General features: G+C 48.9%; 1 protein-coding gene across 1 annotated transcript; it reads left to right on the top strand.

Moving 5' to 3' along the window:
• The first annotated feature begins 8,785 nt into the window (after positions 1-8,785).
• Positions 8,786-20,148, top strand: FAM171A2 (family with sequence similarity 171 member A2). Its single transcript, XM_069076112.1, has 8 exons — positions 8,786-8,988; positions 12,936-13,163; positions 13,577-13,669; positions 15,035-15,193; positions 15,351-15,527; positions 15,664-15,783; positions 17,125-17,257; positions 17,840-20,148. The coding sequence occupies exons 1-8, from the start codon at positions 8,880-8,882 to the stop codon at positions 19,299-19,301; spliced, it is 2,481 nt and encodes an 826-aa protein (XP_068932213.1). The 5' UTR covers positions 8,786-8,879; the 3' UTR covers positions 19,302-20,148.
• Positions 20,149-20,286: the final 138 nt, after the last annotated feature.

Here is a 20,286-nt window from a genome sequence, read left to right as displayed (position 1 = left end):
CTGTCTTCTATGATTGCAAAGGGAGGGTTTGGGGGTGTGGTGGTCAATGGAAGAACTGGAATTGGAGGGGGCATATCTGGGTCAATCTCTTTGTAAGTTGTTTTTTTTTTTTTGTCTCCTGTCACTAGTGATAAATACCCATTCAACCTTGGCCCCAGGCATCTGGGTGAGGGTGGTAAGGATGTAGAGAGTGGTGGTTAGGAGCCTGAGAGTGTGAAAGAGCAAAGATGGGATTGGGAAGAAGAAAATGGATTGGGGAAGAGAATGGAATTGGAGAGAGGGAGATAGAAAGGGAGGAATAGGGTGGAATAAGAAGGAGGGAGGAATAGAATGGGAGAGAGGGGATAGATTGGGAGAAGAGGGTGAATAGAAAGGAGGGGGTAGAATGGAAAGGAGGGGAATCGATGGGAAGGAGGGAGAGGAGATAGGATTGTCTGATGAAATGAGGGGAGGGGCACTGAGATGAGAGAGAAAGAGAGAGGGAGGGAGGGAAGCAGGGAGAGAGAGAGAGAGAGAGAGAGAGAGAGAGAGAGAGAGAGAGAGAGAAAGGATGGAATCTAGAGGTGGGGGAGGGTTCAGCAGTGAGCAAAGGAAGCAATAAATCCCTTTGATTGAGGCACTTGGTGTTTGTATATGTTTGTGATGATGGAAGGCTAAAAAAGCCAAGAATGAGCTGAGATGTGCAGAAAGTATTAAATGGGAGAGAAAGGGCTTTTCCACGTACATTTAGAAAAAAAGAGAAGTAAAGGTATGTGCTGCTTGGGGAAGATGTGTAATGGGGAGATCTTTATATCAGCACAGCATTTGGCAAAGTCTCATAATGGTGGACAGAAAAATGTCAGCTGGATTACAGATGAATTCCTGGCTGGTCAAGCAATCTTTTTTTTTTTTTTAAAGCAATCGGGGTTAAGTAACTTGCTCAAGGTTACACAGCCAATTATTTCTGGGTGTGGTGCTAAGTATCTGAGCCCGGATTTGATCTGCAGGTCATCCCGACACTGGAGCCAATGCTCTTACCCCTTGAGCCACCTGGCCGCTCCTGGTCAAGCAATCTTACTCAAAGAATGGGATGTTTTGGAAAAAGTGTTGAACTTGGAGTAAGGAGAGATCCCTGTTCTTGTCCTAATACAAGCTCTACAACTCTAGGTTTATCATTTTATCTTGCTAAGTCTCAATTTTCTCATCTGCAAAGTGGAAATAATACTTACACTACCCACCTCACAGGATTTTGTGAGGAAATTGCTTTATAAATCTTAAAAATGCCTTCTAGCCAGTTAACTTCCAGACAAGATGATTGCCTAAATAAAAATAGAAAGATCTATCTTTTTTCTAAGCAGAAAAAAACCCTGAAAGTCAAACCACACCAAATAATGATCAAGACACTCCAAGCAAAACCAAGATAGGTGACTCTTTTCAGTCCAGAACTATGCAAAAAGTCAGCCAGAAGCCCATAGGCAATGGGAAAGTGGACCACCAACAAAGCCATACTCCCCCTTCCCCAACTCCCTACCACACCCATAGGCAAACAAGCCAGCTGCCTCCCACTATCAACAGACATTGGCCAGGGAAATGAATAAACTACGGGGCTCAATGTCCAAAGGCAATGAGAATGGGAAGTTTTCCCAAGAAAGTCACCGGGTGGCCAAAAAGCTCCAAGATGGTTGGTAATACCATGTAGGGACAAGGAGAAACAGCAACCAGCATGGGTGAGTCAGAACTCAGACCATATCAGCTGAAGAGTCCAAGGGCTCCAGGGTCTCTCGCTCTCTGTCCATAGATGCCATAGAGGTCCCTAAAGATCCATTGTCCTATACCTCAAACAGATAGAACTTAAATTAGCAGGCACCAAGGCAATCTTCAGAGACAACAAGTACAGTAAGGTCTAGAGCCTGCCCCAATTCATAAACTAAAACCAGAGAGATGAGTAACAACAACAAGAAGTTACCAACTTAGGGGGCATCTAGGTGGTGCAGTGAGTAAAGTGCTGGCCCTGGAGTTGGGAGGACCCGAGTTCAGCTTCTGGCCTGAGACACTTAACACCCACACAAAAATACTAGCCGTGTAACCTTGGGCAAGTTACTTAACCCCAATTGCCCTCCAAAAGGCAAAAAAAAAAAAAAAAAAGAAGAAAAAGAAGTTACCAACTTGGGGGCAGCTAGGTGGCACAGTGAATAGAGTACCAGCTCTGGAGTCAGGAGGACCTGAGTTCAAATATGACCTCAGGCACTTAACACTTACTAACCTTGTGATCTTGGGCAAGTCACTTAACCCCAATTGCTCTGTCGTCCCCCCTCCAAAAAGCAAAAACAAACAAACAAAAAAACCAAGTTACCAACTAGTACAAACAATTATTGCAGCTCTAGAGATGCCCCCAAAAATCCAGTGTAGGAAGAGAAACTAAGAAACAAACTCCATAAACATCTGCAAAGCAGATACTCAAAGGAAAAAACTGGATTTTCTACAAGGATAATATTAATACCTAGACAGAATGAAGCAAGAAATTAAAAAATGAAATACAATCTCTGAATGTAAGAATTGAAGAGCTAGTAAATATCTCAGAAGGGAGAGCAGTTAACTTTACCCAGACCCTGAAAATTAGAATAGATCAAACAGAAACCAATGATTTCTTCAGAAAGCAAGATATATTAGAACAAAACCAAAACACTGAAAAATAGAAGCTGATGTAACTTGTCTGATATCAAAAACAAGTGCCCCACAAAATGTCAAGGAAAGACAATTTAAGAATAACTGGACTCCTTGAAAACCATGAAAGAAAAAGCCTGGACACTGCTCATATCTATTAGAATTTCAGGGCAAAGTGAACACAGAAAGGATCTCCCAATCCCTTCCTGAAAGGAACCCCAAAAGGAAAAGTCCCAGGAATGCTATAACCAAAATCTAGAACTTTCACGTCAAAGAAAAAATATTGCAATCATCCAAGTAATTGAAGTCAGGATTGCAGATGACCTAGGTCCTACTATAAATGAGAGGAGATTTTAGAATATAATGTTTTAGGAAGTAAAAAATATGAGATTAAAACCAAGAATAATTTACCCTGCAAAACTGAGTATCATCTTACAGGGAAAGAAATGGATCTTTAATGGAATAAAGGACTTTCAAACATGTCTGATGAGAAGACCAGAGCTGCAAAAGAAACTTTAAAATACAAACACAAGAGAAAAGAGAAACTTAGGAAAGTAAATTTACTTGAGCAATTGGAAAGACTTGTATGATGATGAAGTGCTAATATCTAATCAGGAGAAGAAACAAGTCTTTTTTAAGAACTTTAATGTCTTCAAAGGGTATGGGGGGAGTGAATTAGTTCTATTCCGAAGGTTTGAAGAGGAGAGAGAGAAGGAAGAGCAAAAGGAATACACAACAGTATAGAAAGGAGGAAAGAGAAATGAGTGGAACTTGCTATTTTTCATAATTGAAATGCTTGAGGATGGAGTAAATGACAGGAGGAGGTGGGCATTAGATAAACCTCTCAATTTGAGATAGACAAAGGATTGAACATACACATATACAAATACAGTTTTATGTAGAAATACATCAAACTCAAAAGGGAAACAAGCAAGTGAAGAGTCTCAAGAAAAACAAACTTTCTAATCCTGAAGGGGGAATTAAAAGAAAAAAAAATAAAGAATTAGAATCTAAGGGGATTCCCCATCCATTGGAGAATGGCTGAACAAATTGTGGTATGTGGATGTAATGGAATGCTTTTGTGCTATAGGAAATGAGAGAAAAGATGATTCTGAAGACACATAGTAAGACTTGTATGAGGGGCGGCTAGGTAGCACAGTGAATAGAGCACCAGCCCTGGAGTTGGGAGGACCTGAGTTCAAATCTGGCCTCGGATATTTAACACTTATTAACCATGTGACTTTGGGCAAGTCACTTAACCCCAATTGCCCTGCATTTTCCCCTCCAAAAGTCGAAAAAAAAAAGACTTGTAAGAACTGATGCAGATTAAAGTGAGCAGAACCAAGGGAATAATTTGTACAAAGACAGCATTGATGAAAGTAAGAGGAAGATAAAAATATGGAAATTTTGTCAGGTGGAAGGTAGGTCACACAGTATAGTGAATGGAGTGCTGGACTTCGATCAGTGTCTAGGATCTACCCTTTTCTATTTGAAAGGATGGAAGGAGGGAAGAAGGGAAGGGGGGAAAGAAGGGTGTAATGCCAAGCAATGGCAACTTCCCAAGGTTCAAAATACCAGCATAGGTGCTCTCCATTTTATTCAGTGACAAATTAAGAACAGAGATAATCAACATATAGCATAATTCAAAATACAGCATTTACTAAGTGTGATTTAATCAAGTACTACCCCACCCCTGGACATTACATTCATTTAATCAATCACAAAATCCCTCTTCTAAATACTACTCCACCCCTAAGCTGTACATTCATTTAGTCCATCACAAAGCCCCTCTTCTCAAATGGAGATTAGTTTCCAATCATAAGTAAAGTACATTCATTAGTTCAATCACAGAGCACAAAAAGGTCAAAAGTTCCCCACCCTTGGATCATTTGAATCTACCCCAGAATTACAACAAACTTAAGCACAGCACTTAATACCCAAATGGAGGTCTTTTCTTCATCTTGACATGAGGCAAGCTCTCAGTAATCTTTGTTCCTGGGGAGACAAAGCTTAGCAAGGCCACAAGATACATTGCCAGTGTCTTCATTAATTCATTCTGTGTCTGCAGAACAGTCGTAGGACCCCTGAAAACATTAGCAAAACCCTATTCCAGGATTTCTGTAAACATACAACAAGAAAATCCTTCTTCAGGGCTTCTGAACCAACAGCAAGGTTCCAGAACCTCTGCAACAACAGCACTATCCTTCACCAGTGGACAGAATTCACTCTCTGTCTGCAGAACAGTCTCAGGAGCTCTGAACCAACAGCAAGGTTCCAAAACCTCTGCAACAACAGGACTGTCTTTCACCAGTGGACAAATCTGGCAAAACAACATCAATACAGTCAGACAAAGTACCAGCATAACAGCCATGTCTCCTCAGTTCTTGGCAGCTCTGGGTGACAGCTCTCAAAAGTCTTGGGCAATTCAAAGTGGCCCTCAGCAATCCTCTCAGTCTCTCTCTGCCTCCAAGGTGCTGCTTCCAAAAAGTTCTTCTGCCTCTCTCTTTTCTTGTGTCTCTCTAAATTTTACATCACCAGCTCCTCCCAGTTCAGCCCTCTCTTTTCATGTCAACAAGTCCATCCCACAAGTGGGATTCACAAAGCTCTGGGTTTTAACACAATCAAACCAAAAACCAAGCCAATACAGGGGGATTTTTAAGTTCCAATACTATTACAAAGGGAGAATAGAAGAAATAAAGGAGGAAAGGAAGGAGGGAGGGAGAGAAAGAAGGAGGGAAGCAAGGAAGGAAAGATGGAAGGAAGGAAAAAAACCAAGGAACAAAGGAAGAAAGAAAAGAAGAAAACCTTTATTGAGCATCTTACTGTGTCCCAGGAATGTGCTACAAGCTTTACAAATATTGTCTCATTTCCTCTTCGTAACAATCCTGAGAGGTAGGTGCTATTTTTGTCCCTATTTTACAGTTAAGGAAACTAAGGGAGAAAAAAGATGTTCTTCATCTTGCCCAGAGTCACACAGATGGTGGGCATCTGAGGCCTAATTTGACCAGAGGTCTTTCTGACTCCAGTCCCAGTGCTCCATCCATGGACCATTCAACAACTCAGGACCTGAATTTCCTCATCTATAAAATCAGGATAATAATACCTCAGAGAGCTGCAATTAAGAAAGCACTTTGCAAACCTTAAAGTTATATATAATGTAGATTATTTTTTTTAAAGCAGTTGGGGTTAAGTAACTTGCTCAAGGTTACAGGGCTATTTTTTTGTGGGGGTGTTAAGTGTCTGAGGCCAGCCGGGTCCTCCCTACTCCGGGGCCAGCACTTTACTCACTGCTCCACCTAGCTGCCCTCTAGATTCTTTTTTTTTAAGTTATTCTCAACTTAGTGACAACCTTCTCCCAAAAGAACATTTCTGTATATGAAATAGGGCAGAAAAAGAGGATTCTATACGAAACCACAAATCTCTATTATATACAACTTGTTAAAAAAAAAAAAAGTATGGAGGCAGCTCGGTGGCACAGTGAATAGAGCTCCAACCCTGGAGTCAGGAGGACCCAAATTCAAATATGACTTCAGACATTTGACACTTACTAGCTGTGTGACCTTGGGCAAGTCACTTAACCTTGATTGCCTTGCCTCCCCCTCCAAAAAAAAAAAAAGGAAAGAAAAGAAAAAGAAAATATGTAATAAATTCAACATAGAGGCATCTAAGTGGCACAATGGATAGAACACTGGGCCTGGAGTCAGGAAGACCCCACTTCACATTCAGCCTCAGAAACTCACTAGCAGTGTGATTCTGAGCAAATCATTTCACCAATGTCTAATTCAGTTTCTTTATCTATAAAATGAGGAAAATAATAACACATACTTCTCAGCATCAAAAGAGACAATATCTGTAAAATGCTTTGCAGACTTTATAGAGCTATATAAATGCTAGCTATTATTACTATGTACAATTTCATTTTTTAAATGTATATAATAAATTCAACATATTACTTTCAAAGCTGTCCTGTTTTCCTGTTTCCTTCCAAACCTTTTCTCTCTTCTCTTCTATACATTTTAAAAAGTGCATCAATGTTTCTTTTGTCTTTCTTTTCTTTTTTTTTTAGGGGAAAGGAGGAGATACTATCTATTCCTGGTCTTCCTCTTCCTCTCATTCCATTGGAAAAGAAAAGAAAAAGACAACTCTTGTAACAAATATGCGTAGTCGAACAAAATACATTTGTCTGAAAATGTATATCTTATTCTTCACATTAAATCTATCTCTTTCAGGAAGAGGTGCAGCTTGCTTCATCAATGGTCCTCTGAAATCGTGGTTGCTATTTCATTGATAAGGGTTCTTAAGTCTTTCAAAGTTATTTTTCATCACAATATTGTTATCGTATTTTGTTGCTGTTTTGTTGTGTCCTACTCTATGTGATCCCATCTGTGGTTTTCTTGGTAAAGACACTGGAGTGATTTTTCATTTCCTTCTCCAGCTCATTTTACAGATGAGGAAACTGAGGCAAGAAGAGTTAAGTGATTTGCCCAGCGTGCCATAACTAGTAATTGTCTGAGGCTGTATTTGAACTCAGGTCTTCCTAACTTCCTAAATCCAGGCCTGGTGCCTTGACTCCTCCATTGAGTCATCAAATGGCCCCATTTTATTTATATTATAACATTTGTTTGTGATTGTATACTTATTACTATATTGTATATTGTTCTCTGTATTTCACTCTGTCCAGTTATTAGTTTTCTTAGGTTTTTCTGAAACTTGACCCTTTCACCATTTCTTCTGGTATAATATACATTACGTTCTTCTACTCTAATTTGCTCCATCATTCTCCAATTGATGGGCATCCTCTTTGTCTCCAGTTATTTGCCAAAACAAAAAGAACTGCTGTAAATTTTGCACGAATGTGCTGGTGCCTCTGGTTCAGAGAGTATTTACAGTTTAGTGACTGGGGGGGGGGGAGGAGGAGAGGGAGATAGACAGTTCCAAGGTGCTTTCCAGAATGGTTAGACCGATCCACAGTTTCACCAACATTCATCAGTGTACTAGAATGTGAGCTCATCAGCCTTAGGGGTAAAGAGGCTGTGTAAGAGGCAGTGTGCATAGTACACTGTCTCTGGAATTCGAGTACCTGGATTCCTATTTGCTCGTTAACTAAGCAGCAGCTTGATGAAACAGTGGATGGGATGTTGGATTTGGAATTAGGAAAAAAATGAGTACAAATTGCAGCTCAGATACTCACTAGCTGTGTGGCTCTGGGCAAGTCACTTAACCTTGCCCCCTCGGTTTTGCTCCTCTGTAAAACAGGTATAATAGTAGCACCTGAACCAGGACTGTGGTGAGGATTAAATGAGAAAATGCTTTGCAAACCTTAAAATGATATAGATAAATGCCATGTAACTCTAGACAAATATAATTGTTATACTAGTAATTGCCACTTAACCTCCCTGGGCCTCAGATTTCTCATTAGTTGAAAGAGAAAGACAGAAAGAGACAGAGACACACAGACATAAGGAGAGGGGGGTGAATTGGACTAGATGGCCCTGGGGGTAGGGGAAGGAAAGAGCCCTGCCTTCAAACATGTGAAAGACATAGTTTTATTATGTGTCTCAGAGTGACAATGAGGCAGTAGGATCAGAACTATGTGGAACAAGCTAAAGTGAGGCAGATTTTGGCCTAAAATGGCTCAGAATCTAACCTTGGGATGGATGGATGGATGGATGGATGGATGGATGGATGGATGGATGGATGGATGGATGGATGGATGGATGGATGGATGGATGGATGGATGGAGGGACTGTTCCCCTAAATAGTGAACCATTTCCCTACCAAAGGAAGTCCCCTTCAGGGACCTTGTAGACTGTGAATGTGAGATTGAACTTGACCTCAGGGTTCCCTTCCAGCTGGGAGGATGGGGGCCGCTATCGGGGGCCGGGACACTGTCCGAAGGAGGTTGGGTGTGAGGGGTGATGCGTCCCGATGGGGTGGGGGTGTGAGGAGGAGGAGTGGGGAGGGGAGTGGGCGGCACTGCCGGGAGCGGCCTGCAGGGGGGGCCGGCGGGCAGGTTGAGACAATCGCGGGGAGCCGGCGAAGCGGGGCTGCGCGGGGCGGGGGCTGCGGGCTGTCTGCCGGAGAAAGAGGAGGAGGAAGAGGAGGAGGAGGAGAAGGAGGGAGGGGCGGGCGGTGGCCCGGGCCTGTGCCTGTGCGCGGGGGCCGGCCGCGGCGGGGGCAGGGGGCGGCGGGCAGCGGGCGGATGGGATGGGCCGCTAGCTGCCGGGGTTGCCAGGATGCCGCTGCGGAGCGGGCGTCTTCTCCTGCTGCTGCTGCTGCCGTTGCTCCTCGGAGACGCTTCCCGAGCCCGGGGCAAGTCCTCTCCGGAGCCCCTCAACCCACAGGGTGAGTTCAGGGGCCCCCAGGGCGGAGGCAGGGAAGCCCAGCCCCGCCAGGTCCCCCATCTTCGCTGCAGACCCCCCCTCCCATTCTCTCTTCCTCGATTCTCCTGCAGCCCCAAATCCCACCCTAGCCTCCTCCCCCAAGGACGCCCAGAAAGCTATTGGAACTGGGGGGAGGGGGCCAGGAAGATTTCCGCGCTCCATTGGGGGGCGTGGATCCTAAGCTGGAGGGGCAATGGGGAGCAGGGGCGGGGCCGGAGTGTCTGGAAGGGAGACACAATGGGGAGGGCAGGGGGGCTCCCCGAAACCCCCTCCCGCCGTGGGTTTCTTCCCCCTTTGGCCCACCCAGGCGGGCACTGCCTGAGCCATTGTCTGCCTGAGACACCCATCTTACTACTAGATGAGGGGTCCCCCGTTGATCTCCCCTCAGGGGCCTGACACCCACTGCTTTGCTAGATGTGGAGACCCCTCATTGGTCCCTCATCCCTCTTCCCCACCCTCCCTGGCCCTGACAATAACCCCACTGCTAGATGTTGGGTCACTCATTAGTCCACTCTGGGCCCTGTCACCAGCCCCACTGTTGGATACTGGATACCCCCATTGATCCCCTCTTCCTTCTGGTCTCAGAGACCAGCCCCCCACCTTGATACAAGATTGAGTATAGGGATGTACAATCTCAAAATTAGTATTGATGAGGAGGGAGCAGGCTTGTGTTAAAGGTAGGGGACTAGAACAGGAGGGACCCAGGTTCCTCCTTGTGAACTCTGAGGGCACTGTGGGCTGGCTGGTCTGCATTGGAAACCATAGATCCACAATGGTAAACATACTTTGGGACAGTTAGAAGAATAGGAGGCAGGGGAGGCTGGTGGCCTGAGTCCTAGACTGGACCATTCCTCCCTCTTGTGACTCAGTTTCCCTATACTTTTCTCCCCTTAGTATGGAGACACTTCCATCCTTCCTCAGTCTCAGGGGTTTGTAAGGTGGCTCTAGAAGCTGGGTTTCTCCTCTCAGCTCCCTTTCATCTCCTGGGTCCTTGCTAGGAGTGGAGGGTTTAGGGGAAAGAAACATACTTCCTGCCAAGCTCCCTCACAAGAGCTTCTGACACTGGGCCCCCATTATTTGGTCCCTGACCATGCCTGGTTCTTCCAGGCTCCAGCCATTGCCGGATGTGTTTAATCCTCCTCCTCACACACATATACACACACCTCTCTCTCTCAGCTGCTGCCCCTCTGCTCCCCTTCCCTCCCAAAGGGGAGTCTCTATTGCTTGGGGTGGAATTCACCTCCTTCCTCCATCAGTTAGGTTGCTCCCTTAATCCTCCTCCACCTCCTGTCCCTCTAGGGCTTGGGGTGGGTGGAGGGGAGAGGTTGACTTGCTGTTCTGAGCACAGTATTTCCCCTCCCTCCCCCAGGAGCTCAGCAGGAAAAGCAGGGGGAGGGGGAGTCTGGCTGGGAAAAGGGACAGGATTTCCTCCTGGAAAGAGGCAGAGTTGAGCCCCTGGGGTGGGTGAAAAAGAAATATAGTAAGTTAAGTATTGGGGGGGAGGGGGTCCTGGGTTCCAGAGGAAGTTGAGTAAAGTACCTCCCTGCATGGCAAAGCTGGGATAACCTGGTCACAGGGAGACTGAGAGCTTATGACTCTCTCCCTAGGGTGGTGAGCTCCCAAATATCCCCTAAACTGGAATACTACTTTTCACCCTCAGATACTGGGGATTTCTACCTCTGTGACACAGCCCCTTCTTTGCCAGTCTCCCAAGGGAAGAATCTCCATGGTGCACAGGATTCCTGGCTATTTGTCAGGTTTTAGTTTAGCAAGATAAGGATGGGAAATGTCCAGAAGCAGAGTCTAGGACCTGGGCCACTCAGGTTCTAATGAGGAACCCTTAGGCTCTGGAATGAGGATTAGGATATTTGGTTTAGTTATCACTTTGGATCTTGGTAAATCCCTAGTTCATCTTCTCTTTCTGTCTCTGTCTCTGTCTCTCTCTGTCTCTCTCCCCTATCTCTGGTCTGTTCCTTCTAAATGCTGCCTTTTTGGGAAACCCTTGGAGGCTCTGACCACAGGGCCTTGGAGCCTGGGACATTCCCTAAAGTGGCTACATTCCAGAGCCCCAAGTGCCCCCTCGACCCCCCCCCCCATCTCCCAGCTGTTGAGTCCAGCTGTTCCCAGTCAGGCCCAACCCCTCTGAAAGCTTCTCTGAATTCCTCCAGGGACTGAAGGGCCCCGCCACCTCTGGGGACCATCAGAGAGAGGGGTTCAGAGAGGTTTTTGCCAGGAGGAGCTAGGTGAGAATTCCAGGGGAGGGAGGGGACTGACCTCTGTAGACCTCTATGAGCACAGGAATAGGACAGTCACAGGCTTGGAGGCTTTGAGAAAGTCCAACAGCTGGGATGGGATGCCAGGGGCAGGCAGAGCCACATATGCCCAGGAGCCAAATTCCAAATCCAGGGAGCACCTGCCAGCCACTGTGGGTGCTTCTGGCAGCCAGGGTGGCTCTCGTACTCCACCTTCAGTACCTGCCCCCAGTGATAGCAAGCATAGGCTTATAGGATCGGAGCTGTGGAGCAGGAGTCCTGAACCTTTTCTGTGTTGTGGACCCCATGGACAATCTGGTGAAGCCTATGGACTCCTTCCCAGAATAATGTTTTTAAATGCATAAAATAAAATATATAGGCTTTCAAAGAAAACCAATTATGTTAAAATACAGTTATCAGAAAACTGACAGCTCAAGTTCAAAGATCTCAGTTTATAAGCCCTCAGCAGTCATTGGTTCAACTCCTCTTTACAAATGAAGAAACTAAAGCCCAGAGAAGGTCAACACTTACACAAGGCCACACAGGTATATCAGAGTCCCCCTAAGAGTCACCCAGGCCCCTGCTCCTGCTCCTCAATTTTAGGCAGGGTCTAGGACTGCTTTTCGTTTCTTGCTCAGCCCCACTCCCACTTTGCTTTCCCATTTCAGGTCTCTTACGCATGCCCTGCTCTTGGCCTCACACAAATAGTAGTGGTGGGTTGAAGTTGAAGGTTAGGGGACTGGACTTTGAGGGAGATCCCTGGGCTCCCAAGAAGATATGGGGTGTGTGTGTTGGGGGGAATGTCTGTCTGGAATGGGCAGGCCACCTGGGGTTCCTCCCCCTGTGCTCTGGTAACAATTCCTCAACCCCCCCTTCCCCTTCCCCTGGGGCCCCAGCTCCTACACAGAGCCCTCCCAGGAGGAATGAGGGCATCGTCATAGCAACGACAGCTTGGCTGGGGGTGGGTGATGCTGGCCAGCTTCCAGGGAAGGGCAAGCTGTAGGTTAGGGAGTGCCAGGAGACATGTCTGGAAATTGGAGGTTTCCCATGGGTGCAGCAGAAGGAAACCCCAGTTCTGGAGTCTATATAGGGGACCACAAGCCAAAGGATTCTCTGGAGGGATGAATTGTAGGATTCGTGACTTGGGGACTAGATGGATTGTGTAGGCCCACGGACCACAAATCCCATCTTAAATCATCTAATCTCTGAAATCCCCCCTTTACATTTTTCCTCAATTTGGATTCCCCCAGCCCTCTATATCAGTTTACTTTTCTGACCAGCCCTCCCCATCCCTGACTTCCCACTCTCCTGTCTGGGTTCCCTCAGTTCTCCATTTAAACCCCTGTCTCTTAGACTTTTCACTGCATCTGATCATTCTGTACTCCGACCCTCCTTTTGCCAGATCTCCTCTCCCCAAATAATGCTCTGTAGCTCTTGGACTGCCATCTGCCAGATATAATCCCATCCTTTCCCACCTTTTCGTACACTTTGTCCCTCTTGCTGCTTCTCCCCAAATTCCTGACTTTCCTCTACCTCTCCCCCTGTTGTCCACCATCATATCTGTCCCTCAGCGTGGACAGCTCCCCCAGTTCTTGACTTTCTAGCCTCCAGGCCTTCCCTTGGCCTTCTAGGCCTTGACATCTGTTTCTCCCAACAGAGGTACTTATCAAGGTCCAAGTGTATGTCAGTGGGGAACTAGCCCCCCTAGCACGAGCCTCTGTAGATGTGTTTGGGAATCGGACCCTGCTGGCCACAGGCACCACCGATGCAGAAGGGGTGGCTACTCTGCCTCTGAACTACCGCCTGGGCACCTGGGTGCTGGTCACTGCTGCCCGGCCTGGCTTCCTCACCAACTCGGTGCCCTGGCGTGTCGACAAGCTGCCCTGTGAGTGTGGGTGTGTTGGGTGGGGCTGGGAGAGAGCATTATTTCCCCATCCTCCCTGACCAGCTAACCCTGAGCCCCTTCCCAAAATAGACATGAGGGGCCCTGTTGTTGGAGCAGCTGCAACCCAAGCTGGGATGATGGGGTGGGAGAGGCCCAGATAGCTTACAGATAAAGCTGTGGGAGTGGAGGGGGAGGGGTCCCTTTTACCTTCCCCCACTTTGGGAAGTGCCTCTATGTAGAGCTAGTCGGGGAGGGATGGAAGGGAAGGATGCAAATATATGCATCTTTTGCCCTCTTGAACTGGTCAGAAGGAACACCTTAAGGAAGGGGTTCCATGTAGTGGGTAGAGAATCGGGGGATGTGGCCTTGGAGAAGCACATCATTGGAATAGATGACCCCTACTCTTCCCACAGTGTATGCCTCTGTCAGCCTCTACCTGCTTCCTGAGCGCCCTGCCACCCTCATCCTCTATGAGGACCTCGTCCACATTCTGCTGGGCTCCCCAGGTAAGGCGTTCCCTCTGTGCCTTCCCCCACCCAGAATACCGACTCAGCTCTTCCATTGGAGCACACAACATTGGTCTTCTCCAGGTTTTCTTCCTCATCTCCTTCAATGGCCCCCAGCCCCCAGTCACAGTCTCCTTCACATTCCTTCAATCAACCAATGAGGACTGAGCTCTTACCAGCCCTCCACAGGACTCTCCCTTCCACTTCTGCTGCAGTCCTTCTAGCTCAGGCCCCCATCTCTTCTTGCCCAAACTATTGTGATAGCCTCCTAAATAGTCTTGTTGCCTCTACTTTATTCCCTCTCCAGTCCGTCCTTTATATACTGCACCTAATGCACCCGTCCTTTACTCAGGAATCTTCATTGGCTCCCCATTATGGACCAACTACAGAAACCACAAAGCCTGGCTTTTCAGTCTCTCTTTAATCTGGCCCCACAACCCACCCTTCTAGCACATCTCACATCCTCTCATGTAATCAACGTCCAAAACAGCTAACCAGGATTATTTTCTATAACACCCGTCCTTTCTTGTCTCCCTCTGCTTTTGCTAATATAACACCCTTTTCCTAGAATGGACTCTTCCTGCCTCCTCTAACTCCATCCCTTAAATTTCAAGTCTTCCTTAGGGCGTCTAGCTGGCACAGTGAATAGAGCACCAGCCTTGGGGTCAGGAGGACCCCTGTTCAAATCTGGAGTCAGACACATAACACTTACTAGCTGTGTGACCTTAGGCAAGCCACCTAACCCCAATTGCCCTACCTTCCCCCCTCCAAAAAAAAAAAAGGAAAAAACAACCAAACAAAAAATGTCAAGTCTTCCTGACTCCAAGTCAGTCAGCAAGCATTTATTTATTAAGTACTTTCTGTGAGACAGGTAGGGGCAACTAGATGGCTCAGTGGAAAGTGTTCTGGGCCTGGAGTTAGGAAGACATGAGTTTAGATCTGACCTCGGACACTTAAAGACTAAGTGCCTTAGTCCACTGGAGAAGGAAATGGCAAACCTCTCCAGTATCTTTGTCAAGAAAACCTCATGGACAGTGTGATCCATAGGGCCATGAAAAGTTGGACGTGACTAAACAACAGTATAGACAGGTCTTATGTTAAGTGCCAGGGATACAAAGAAATACATATTCAAATGGCTTCAGCATTGAAGAAACTGAGGCTGACTAGAGGTTAAGTGACTTGACCAGGGTCACACTGCTAGTGAGTGACTGAGGCAGGAGTTGAACTTGGGTCTTCCTGATCCAATGCTTCCTAAAACTCAATGTCCCACAACTAATAGCAAAGATAAGAGTCTACATGTGCAATCTGCAAACACCGGTTCCTTGCTCATGCCTCTGTGTCATCCCTTGGTCTGCCCTGTCCCAGGAGCCCGCTCTCAGCCCTGGGTACAGTTCCAACGCCGGGCAGCTCGTCTGCCCCGAAGCTCCACCTATAGCCAACTCTGGGCCTCCCTTACACCTGCCAGCACAGAACAGGAGATGAGGGCCTTCCCTGCCTTCCTCGGCACTGAAGGCAACAGTTCAGGTAAGGCAGTTACGGGGATAGCTAAGGATGAGACCAGGGAGGGGAAGAGGGAGACTAAGAGAGAAACGGGGGGGGGGGGGAGGAGAGGGGGGGAGAGGGGGTAGTATTTGACTAGGTTACATTTCCGACCCCCCCCTCTATCCTCATCCTCCTGCAGCCAACAGCTCCTGGATGGAGTTGGCACCTCTAACTGCAGTGAGCGTCCACCTGCTGACCGGCAATGGAACAGAGGTGCCGCTATCAGGGCCCGTGCACTTCTCACTGCCACTCCCCCCCGGACCTCGAGCCCTTGGTACCAGTAGTATCCCTGCCTGGAGGTTTGACCCCAAGAGCGGTACGTCCTGGGCTGCAGGGCCATTGCTGGGTGGGGAGAGGGGAGGAGAGGGGCCAGAAGGGGGCCCTTGTTGGGTCATAAAGTAAAGATCATAAAATAACTCCTCTGATTTCATCATCTCATTTTCTGCCACCAGGACTTTGGGTGCGAAATGGGACAGGCCTGATCAGAAAGGAGGGACGGCAACTCTACTGGACCTTCGTGTCCCCTCAGCTGGGCTACTGGGCTGCTGCCTTGGCCTCCCCTTCATATTCTGGTGAGGATCCAGTAGGGCTGGCAGGGCCACAGCTAGGGAAGGCTGGGGTGGGAGATCAGGGGAAGGGACATGAGGGAATGTCGGATCATAGGCCCAGAGCTGGAAGGGCCCTGGGGTCATCTTGCTTTACACATGAAGAAACCAAGGTGTCTCTACCCTCTAGACACCTTGGCTCCTGCCTCTTATCTCTGCCCCTTCATTATACCCCAGCCTCTTTCCTCAACTGTGAGGCATAGAAAAGTTAAGGGACTTGCCCAGGGTCACACATCTTTAAAGTAGCAGCAGTGAGATTGGAACATCCCTCTGTTGGCAAAGTTAGTACCTTTCATCTCCTGGTCTGAAGAGGAGAAATCTTCCTCATGCCTACTGTGCGCATAGCACTGTGCTAGCACTCTTGGGAGCAATGATTTAGATTTTGTTTGTTTTGGAGGCAGTGGAGTTAAGTGACTTACCCAGGGTCACACAGCTAGTAAGTGTCTGAGGCTGGATTTGAACTCACATCCGCCTGACTCCAGGGCCAGTACTCTGTGCACCACCTAGCTGCCCCAGTAGCTTAGATAAAACATAGTCTCTGCCCTCCTAGGGCCTGCAGCTAATGGGGGATAAGACAAATGCACAAATATAATCATGATAAATGGATAAGTACATTGGAGTGGTCTGAGGGGGGAAGAGATTATTATATTTGGGTTTGGAAGGTCGGGGAGGAGTCAGAGAAGGATTTCTTAGAGGAAATTGCAATGTAGCACTTGGAGGTTTTAAAAAATGAGTAGAAATGCAAACAAGTAAAGAAGGATAGGAGAGGCCATTCTAGGCTTAGGGAAGAATGTAAGTAAAAGAGATAGACAGATGTTTACAGGGAATGTCAAACCATTCAGTTTATTGTCATTAAGTCATTTTCAGTCATGTCCAACTCTTCATGACCCCATTTGGGGTTTTCTTGGCAAAGATACTGGGAGTGGTTTGCCATTTCCTTCTCTAGCTCATTTGACAGGTGAGGAAACTGAGGTAAACTGGGTCAAGTGACTTGACCAGGGTCACACAGCTAGGAATTATCTGAGGCCAGATTTGAACTCAGAAAGATGAGTCTTCCTGACTTCCTGACTCCAGGCCCAAGCCACCTGGCTGCCCACTTTGAAAGTATAGGAAGGGCAGTAATATTTGATAAGGCTGGAAAGTCAGGATGTTGCCAGTTTGTGAAGGGCCTTGAATGCCAACAAAGGACCATTGAAGGATTTTAAATGGTGGAGTGATGTGATGGAGTCTGTGTATAAGGAGTGCCACAGGGTCTGTGACATGTTGGTTGATGAGACCAGTGGCCAGGTCCTCCCTCCTTCTCTCCAGGCACTGGACTGGTGACTGTCACCTCGGGCATTAAAGATATCAGCACCTACCACACCATCTTCCTGCTCACCATCCTGGGGGCCTTGGCCTTGCTTGTGCTCAGCCTGCTCTGCCTCCTCATCTACTACTGCAGGTTAAAGAACGCCCTCCCCCATCCCCCCAGCCCCCAGACCATGCCACTTCCTTGGCCAGGCCAGGCCCTCTCACCACGTCCCTTTCTTCAAACGTTCTAAGCTCCAGGTGCCTCCTCCCCACAGCCCACACTCCTGGCCCCCACACCTCTACCCTTCAGACACCTTGGCTCCCGCCTCTCTTCAGCACCCCTTCCAGATGCCCGCAACCTCTGGTTCCCCAACTCTGAATGCCATCTTTAGGATATGCCCTGGGCCCTCATCTCCATTCTCTAGCACAGGTTCCTCTGTGATTTAATTGTTCAGTCGTGTCCAGTTCTTTGCGACCTTGTGGACCATACTGTTCGTGGGATTTTCTTGGCAAAGATACTGGAGTGATTTGCTATTTCCTTCTCCACCCCCTCTTTCCTAGATATACCCAAGTCATACTCTGACCAGTATCTTTTCCTAGACCCCAAGCAAGATCCTCCTCACACCTCACCTTGCAGGGGAGGGAAAAGGGCATCTTTTTCAGGGCCAGCCTTAAAACCCCAAACAGCCCCTGCTTTCACTGAACACCCCTGTTGCATCCCCTTAATCCACAGAAGGCGCTGCCTGAAACCACGCCAGCAGCTACACAAGCTGCCTCTTTCTGGGCCCCTGGAAAGTAACAAGAAGGACCAAGCCACCTCAATGTCTCAGCTCCACCTGATCTGTGGTGGATCCCTGGAGCCTCCTTCCACAGGGGACCCTGAAGCACCACCCCCTGGTGCCCTACATTCTGCCTTCTCCAGCTCCCGAGACCTGGCCAGCTCCAGAGATGACTTCTTCCGTGCCAAGCCTCGCCCCGCTGGACGGGCATCAGCAGAGCCCCCTTGTGCCCGGGGAACTGAGGGTGCAGGTCTTAAGGGCGCCCGCTCAGTGGAGGGTCCAGGGGGACTGGAGCCAAGCCTGGAAGAATACCCTCGTCGGGCCCCGGGAGGAGCTACCTACATCCATGACCCTCCATCCCCACCTCCACTGCCCTCTCCCTTTGACCACTTCTTAGGGCACAAGGCCAACACAGAAGGCAAGGCCCCTGACTTCCTGCTCTCACAATCTGTGGACCAGCTTTCCCGCCCACCGTCCCTCAGCCAGGCTGGCCAGCTGATCTTCTGTGGATCCATTGACCACCTGAAGGACAGTGTCTACCGAAATGTTATGCCTACCCTGGTCATCCCTGCCCACTACGTGAGGCTAGGGGAGTCAGGTACATCCTCAGGAGATGAGTCAGCCCCACCTGAAGGTGCCACTCAAGGCCCAACCCGGGCCTTTCCCCAACCTGACCCCCAGCGCCAGCTCCTGCAGGGCCACCCAGGTACGGGTAATGAAAGTGGAGAGAGCTGGGCAGGTGCCCGATCCACACCAGTCAGTGGCTCCGTCACCATCCCTGTCCTCTTCAATGAGTCTACCATGGCCCAGCTTAATGGAGAGCTGCAGGCCCTCACTGAGAAAAAGCTGCTAGAGTTGGGGGTGAAGCCCCACCCACGGGCATGGTTTGTGTCTTTGGATGGGCGCTCCAACTCCCAGGTGCGCCATTCCTACATCGACCTGCAGGCAGGTGGCAGCAGCGGTGGGCGAAGCACCGATGCCAGCCTGGACTCAGGTGTTGACGTGCATGAGGCCAGGCCCCTGCCTAGGCGACGGCCACAGGGCCCTCGGGGGGAAGAGCGGGCCCCAGCCCCAGCCCCGGCCCCCCCACCAGCCCCACCCCGCCTGGCCCTGAGTGAGGACACAGAGCCCAGTAGCAGTGAGAGCCGCACCGGCCTCTGCTCTCCAGAGGACAACTCCCTGACTCCGCTGCTGGACGAAGCAGTAGCCCCAGAGGGCCGGGCGGCCACAGTGCCCAGGGGCCGGGGCCGCAGTCGGGGAGACAGCTCCCGCAGCAGTGCCAGTGAGCTACGACGGGACTCCCTCACCAGCCCCGAGGACGAGCTGGGCATCGAGGTGGGCGACGAGGCTGGGGACAAGAAAAGCCCCTGGCAAAGGAGGGAGGAGAGGCCACTGATGGTGTTCAACGTTAAGTAACCCCTCCCCTCGGGCTGGCACTGTGGTGGCATTGGGGGTGCCTAAGACATGGGCCCTCCTCAAACGCACACCCTTTCCAGACCGTCAGTGCCAAGGGCAGGTGACACCCAGGTGCCCCAGCAGGCAGCGCCAACCTTGAAGAAGTGTCTGGTGAAGCACTTGAAATGGGCCTTAGTCATCTAGGGCTGTGTAGTGTCTAGAATGGGAGTAAGGCCAGGGGCTAGGCCTGCTTAAATCTGTACCTCTCTCCTTTCCTTTCCCTGGGGCTCTTGAGGATGCCTCAGGAGGAAGGGGAGGGTGATTGCTGGGGGAAGGCAGAGGCTGTGGGGAGGGAGAAAAGGTGGGAGGGGAGGGCTTTATCCCTGACCTCCCAACATTACCATGCTATGCTGGGGGTAACCCCCCCCACAAGTGCCTTTTCTCCCTGGCAGCCTGGGAGGGAGAGAGGCTAGGGCTTTTAAGGTACATGAAAAGGAATGCCTGGCCCCAAACCCTTTTGGAGGCTGGGGAGAAGGGAGAGGCTCCCATCATTTGTATAAATACCCTGTATATAGAAAGCTCTATTGTGGGGAAGATGGGGGTAGGGAGACTGGTCAAAGCCAGGGGAGGGGAGGGGAGCTCTAGGGAGGAGCACAGGATCCCTGGGCCAAGAGTGGGGGAAAGGGGAGGGAGGGAGGGCTTGGCATGTGTGCTGCTTGTTCACCAGCCTGTGAAGTTGGCATCACGTCCTCTAGAACAACCTGGTCTAGGCCGCTGTCAGGAGTGCCACAGGCAGGCTGCATTGGGAGAGATGATGGAACCAAAGGGCTGGCTTGAGAGATAATACATAAAAACTATTGACACTGACTGATGCTGGCATTCTTCTTTCTTGGGAAGGAGGGGTGGGGGGGACTGAGAGAAACAGCCCTTACTGCCAGAGCCAAGTAAACTGAGTCCAGAGGGCCCCTTGCAAAGGGAAAGGGAGGTGTCAGTGACTGCAGAGAAG

This window comes from Petaurus breviceps, unplaced genomic scaffold (genome assembly GCF_028583685.1).
Source record: "Petaurus breviceps papuanus isolate PSGF00001 unplaced genomic scaffold, PetGlider_PUasm1.0 90925, whole genome shotgun sequence".
In the NCBI taxonomy this organism is placed as follows: Eukaryota; Metazoa; Chordata; class Mammalia; order Diprotodontia; family Petauridae; genus Petaurus; species Petaurus breviceps.
The sequence above is the reverse complement of the archived record's forward strand: the minus strand, read 5'-3'. Positions and strand labels throughout refer to the sequence as shown.

Excerpts from the sequence above, each read along its gene's own strand:
- FAM171A2 (XM_069076112.1), top strand. The coding sequence starts at position 8,880 with ATGCCGCTGCGGAGCGGGCGTCTTCTCCTGCTGCTGCTGCTGCCGTTG. Across the intron at positions 15,194-15,350 it reads CACTGAAGGCAACAGTTCAG|CCAACAGCTCCTGGATGGAG; the intron begins GTAAGGCAGTTA and ends ATCCTCCTGCAG. Across the intron at positions 15,784-17,124 it reads GGCCTCCCCTTCATATTCTG|GCACTGGACTGGTGACTGTC; the intron begins GTGAGGATCCAG and ends CCTTCTCTCCAG.